This window comes from Crocuta crocuta, unplaced genomic scaffold, assembly GCF_008692635.1.
Source record: "Crocuta crocuta isolate KB4526 unplaced genomic scaffold, BGI_CrCroc_1.0 scaffold62, whole genome shotgun sequence".
Classification (NCBI taxonomy): Eukaryota; Metazoa; Chordata; class Mammalia; order Carnivora; family Hyaenidae; genus Crocuta; species Crocuta crocuta.
This window is the reverse complement of record NW_027529173.1, coordinates 5,952,309-5,957,866: the sequence shown is the minus strand read 5'-3', so window position 1 is coordinate 5,957,866 and position 5,558 is coordinate 5,952,309. Positions and strand designations below refer to the sequence as shown.

Sequence of the window (5,558 nt, the reverse complement as noted above, 5' to 3'; positions counted from 1 at the left end):
ATTTATCAGTAATTTTCTGAATTATCTGCAATTATCAGTAATTGATCATAGATAACATTGTAGAACATTTACAGATAATCAAGAAGGAATCAATCATTATCCTTTTCCAAATCAATTTCTTCCCTAAAGTTGCACATAGACTGTAAATGTCCAATTATGAAGAAACCATGGCTAATTGATCATAGGATATATTGTAGATCCAAAGAGATAAACGACTGAAATATAACTAATAAGTTTGAGTTCACCAAACATAGAATGTCCTACATGTGTAGAACTCTACACAAAGACAAATAGAGGCTTAAGGGCATCATATGTTTAAGAAGGAAAAAAAAAAAAAACTTGCAAAATTCTACTTAACTACAATTGTCGTGTATGTCAACCCTGTGAAGGAGCTGGCAAGCAGTCCATATCATCTACATTACCAGAGATGCTACATACATAACAACACAGGTCTTCTTTAAGCTAGAAAGACCATATATGCAGCACAGATACTGAAGCCACTGCATTCTCTCCTCCAAGGAGGAGTTACCAATAAATGGAGAGTCTATCCAAACAAACTCTTGATGCTATGTCTTATGAAAGCTGGTTAAAAATCTTTCTATATTTCACTGATCTAGGATTCACAGATCAGAGACTGAAAAGGACACATATAACTATGTATGAAAAAATCCTAATGTTATCAAGACAGGTTTGTTTAGGGAACAAAGTTCAACATATGAACACTACAAAAAAGCTATGTCTGCCAGCACCATGGAAAGTATAAACCAACACTTCTCACTAAACAGTGACCAAAGTTCCACCTTACAAATCTTCATATCCTTGGTGTTGATAGAATACTTGTCAAGTAGGCACTCAAAATTAAAGATACTGATTTAACTAAGTGGAAAAACTTAGTACTGAAGTAAAAAGTAAAAGTTAAAAGAAAAAAAGTTAATTAAAAAAAAAAAGCACTATCCAGAGGTAGTGCTTTCTTTACACATGGCCTATTTATGAGGACTATTTCTCGAAGTTTCATATAGAGAATATTAGCCTCATGAATTGTCTGTGCTTAAACAGGTACAGTAGAAAGTGAAAAATAGCATTGCATTTGTCGCCAATTTGGAAATATGAAATGTTCATCAGTATATTAAGGATGTGTGAGAAGTCCGTCATAGACGACATCTGTTTAACTCTATTCATTGATGCTTCCCCAATTTTTTAACCATAGCCCTTTTTTAATGGGTTATCTTTTGAAACTCCCAAGGTCCTTTGGTAAATGCTCTTCAAGGTAGAATTATACACTGGACGTGTGTTGGGCTCATAACAGCCAGCTGGCACCTGTGTCTTTAAGGACAAAAATAAACTCTGCATTTTAAGTGTTCTCACATCTGAATCATCTTCACTATTACATTTTTAAGAAAAAAAAAAGCAACATCTAATTAAGCTATCTTTGCTTCCTAAAATGATGAGAGACACATCTTGAAAGCCTTGCAGGGTCATCTTTTTCCCATTCCTGAGAGCTAAGTAGACAGTTCGCTTAACAGGTCCAAAACCATAATGCTCAGATACAAAGTAGTAGGCCAGAAAGGCTGCTCATTTTCAACAAGGCCACTTTTCTAACCAGAGAGCCTTCACAGGTACAGAGTCACACAGATAGGCAACTCCAATCCACTGATATGTAGAGCATGCCAGGTGTGAAGAAGTGAAAAATTTTATTTTGAATACGAACTCTACAAGGGTTACCAGGTTTAGTAAATAACACAAGATGTCCAGTTGCATTTAAATTCCAGGCAGAATAACAAAGAATTTTATTGTTATGTATATCTCATGTAATATTTTGACATACACTAAAATTTATTGTTTATCTGAAATTCAAATTTCACTAAGCATGCTGTATTTCATTTGGACTGTACTCTCCGCTGGAATGTCAACTACAGTGCATACAGACTCTTTGTGCTTAGCCAAGAGAGTCCCAGAGACTGTGTGCTCTACCACTTTGTAGCTTTTGAGATTTTTCTCAAAGAACTCTATTTTATATCTGGATAGGACAGCATTAGTCATGTGTATCCATGACTCCACTGCATGGCACAAGAGGAAGAACTTACTATTCCTACCATAATAATCTGGAGTACAATCACAGACAATCTAGTGAAGAGGAAATATTCTTGAACAAAGATACAGGCCCAAGTTCTTATTCTTACTCTGCCAGTTTTGTGCTATCCTTGGGCAAGTGTGTGTACATCTTTAGGCCTTGGCTGTTCTGACTTGAATAACCCCTACAGCACTAACATATTGCACTTCCATGATCCTAAGTAAATTCAGCTTTGCCTCATTCTCAATGACTAACTGAAGGTCATGCTTACAGATTTTGGAAGCAAAGAAAACCACCTCAAAGGAAACCAAGGAACTGGCTAAAAGATGGTCCTTATATTTAATTAAAATCCATTTGTTTCAAAAGAAATGTTATTACCTTCAGGCTAAACAGGTACCTTAAATATCTCACAAACAATAACTGTTATTCATCAGCCATATAATTTTAAATGCCTGTCATTCCTTAGACAGTCAATACCAAGTCATTTTTATTCCACACCATTAAAAACTCCACGGACCATTTCACTTTCTTGATTCCTGTGGGGTATCTCTAAAAAAACTACAAAGCATTCTGCCATTTCTGTGAAAGCAATCTATGCACAAAGGGCACAACCATCTTCCCTAATAGATTCTCCAAATAATTTGATTTAAATAGCATTTCTCTGCACTAAGAATCTATAATGCTATTTGATTCTGCCTTCAGCTTAACTAACTTTCCAGTTTTAAAAGAGTGACAATAAGAATTTTTCCCTGGTTAAATACCACGCCCTCTTCTAATATGAATGCCAGGTACTGCTTTCAAGTAATTAAAAACCAAAGCGCCTGCGTGGTTCAGTCAGTTAAGCATATGACTTGGGCTCAGGTCATGATCTCACGGTTCGTGGGTTCGAGCCCCTCATCTGACTCTGTGCTGACAGCTAGCTCAGAGCCTGGAGCCTGCTTTGGATTCTGTGTCTCCCTCTCTCTGACCCTCCCCTGCTCACGCTCTCTGTCTCTCTCTCAGAAATGAATAAAACATTAAAAAATTTAAAAAAAAAACACCTGATCACCAACATTTTTAGGACTACATAAAAGAAACAAGCTATTTCAAACCATACAAATGGTTGAGTTGTGAACTCAGTTAAATACAAAAGTCTGTTTCAATTTGAATTTCAAATTTTGAATTCCAAATTTAGGGCATACATAAGATACTTTATTGTTTATCTGAAATTGAAATTTAATTGGATATTCTGTATTTTTTATTTGCTAAATCTGGTCATTCCATGAGGGCTACCTTGTATAAGATATTCACCAATTTTACTTTTTTTCTTAATCAAAACAGTTTTTTTAATTGTTCCCTTAGAATCGAGAGATTCTACCTACTACAGAACATGAATAGATGAATAAAATTCCAGCCAAAATTCTTCTAATTATTAATATAGCTTTGCTTTCAAGAAATCTAGTTCCCACCCTTAAAAGAGTAGTGAACAGAACATAAATCTGACACAAAAATTTCACCTACCTGTGGATAACATATAAGAAGTCCACATAATAAAATATTTCTTTTTTTCACTTCCTTTGCATATTCCCTAATCTGCATTAGGTTTTCCATTTTCTGATCAAAAGGTACTGATTTATAATCAAGAAAATGTACCTGCAAAATAATATAAAAGGTCATATTAGAATACAATTCTTTCACTTTGCTTTGAAAAATATAATATTAAAATGCTCAAAATACAAATATTATAATACGTAACAGTTTGTGTCAATTTCTAGATAAGCATCTCAAGCCATAAATGCTCAGTAAGATTCATGAATCTCCTTTATAAATACAAAGACAATAAACAGTGAGAACATGATGTTGAAATTATAAAAATGCTAATATTCTATCTCCACTTGTGTTAGAGTCAAATGTATAAAAAATATATGATTTCAACTATTCATTCAATTTAATTTATAAATAGCAACAAGTCTAGGTAGAAATACTACCTATTAAACAATTACTATATTAATAAAATTCAAGGAAGTGCTCTATTACGTTCATAGTTCTTTAGAAGAACCCCTTTCAAAGTGATAATTCAAATTCTAATAAGTCATCTATGTCTTAGCTTAAATACAGAATTTTACTTATTATTTTTTCCAATGTTACATAATATTTTTCATGAAATTATTCCAATGACTATTTTAAAACATTATTTTTCATTTAAATTTTAAAGAGCTCAGGGTGAGCTTCCTTTTCTTCAAATTATTGAAGTTTTATGGTAATATTTGTCTTTTGTGGGACATAAAATATCCACATCACAATAATATCAAAATAAAATACAAATGCAAATACAAAATAAACACTTGGGAATATTTATATTTTTCACAGTATCAAGAATTATAGCTCTCAAGATTTATAATTTGTTCACTCACATGTATTTATTATCTAGAAGCATTTTAAAATCTACTCCACTTGGAAACTCTTACACTAATCCCTTCCATTCCTCCATTCATTGATATAGAAACACACTCTACAGAAAATACACAACACAATCTTATTATGTTCTTTTTGTAACACAAGGTACTGAGTTTTTACCCACAAGACTGCATATTGTTTTTCCAGGAAAAACTACTTAACAATAGCCATTTTAAAAGAGAATTATGATAGGACATGTATGTATATTAATTCAGTAGATATTCAATAACTATTTCTTGGAACTTTTCAGTAAATTTAACTGAAGACATACACATATCATTGCTTCCTCCTAAAATCTAAAGTGACAATAAACACATTTTTCCTTAAAAATGCTCTATCCATAAAGAAACCAAAAGAATAGACAAAAAAACAACAGAAAACAAAAACAAAAACACAAAGAAACTGAAGATGAAAAGCACAAAGGAAAGAATCTTAGGCTTTACTATACACTGAATGGCTGATGAGAAGACAATGTGACCCTGTGATCCTGAGCTCACAGGGCTCAAGGGATCCAGCTCCCCCAGCAGTGATTCCCTGAAACCTTATGAAGATGAAATTTCAGATTTTTTTTTTATCAGGCAACAGTGCTTACAGCAAACATAATTTGAGGGGGGTGAACTAGAGCCAGGCTGGAATAATTGTGAATGAACTATAAGTGCTAGGCTTCCCTTCAGTTTAATTGAACTTGGAACCAGGTGTTGCCCTAGCTGAAACTTAGGAAGCTAACATCTATCAGCTGTTTCAAAAGATACTAGTTCCTATTTGTAGCTTGAGGCTTTTAGAAGGATGACTCACATACCACCTCCTCTAACCTCCTTCCCTCACCCTTTAGAAGCCACTGTAGGGGAGAAAAGGGGGAGGGGAGGTAAAAGGCAGTCTTTATAACTTATGTGACATTATGAGCTCAAGAGCTAAAGCTGAAGAGACATGGCCATCTTCATCTTTTTTCCTGTCATGTAGTCTTTTATAATGTTGCACAAACTAGTGCCAAAGGCATCTTCTAGTCTTGTGAGTTTATAATATCTGTCTGAAGCTACAAGTGCTGGTTGTA

The 5,558-nt window shown here is 33.9% G+C and overlaps 1 protein-coding gene across 1 annotated transcript in view; it reads right to left on the bottom strand.

Moving 5' to 3' along the window:
* CRPPA (CDP-L-ribitol pyrophosphorylase A) overlaps nucleotides 1-5,558 on the bottom strand; it is a 195,603-nt gene that overhangs the window by 20,962 nt on the left and 169,083 nt on the right. Inside the window, exon 9 of the mRNA XM_077757629.1 lies at nucleotides 3,572-3,703. Within this exon, the coding sequence (XP_077613755.1) occupies nucleotides 3,572-3,703 (132 nt within the window). The remainder of the gene's footprint in view (nucleotides 1-3,571; nucleotides 3,704-5,558) is intronic.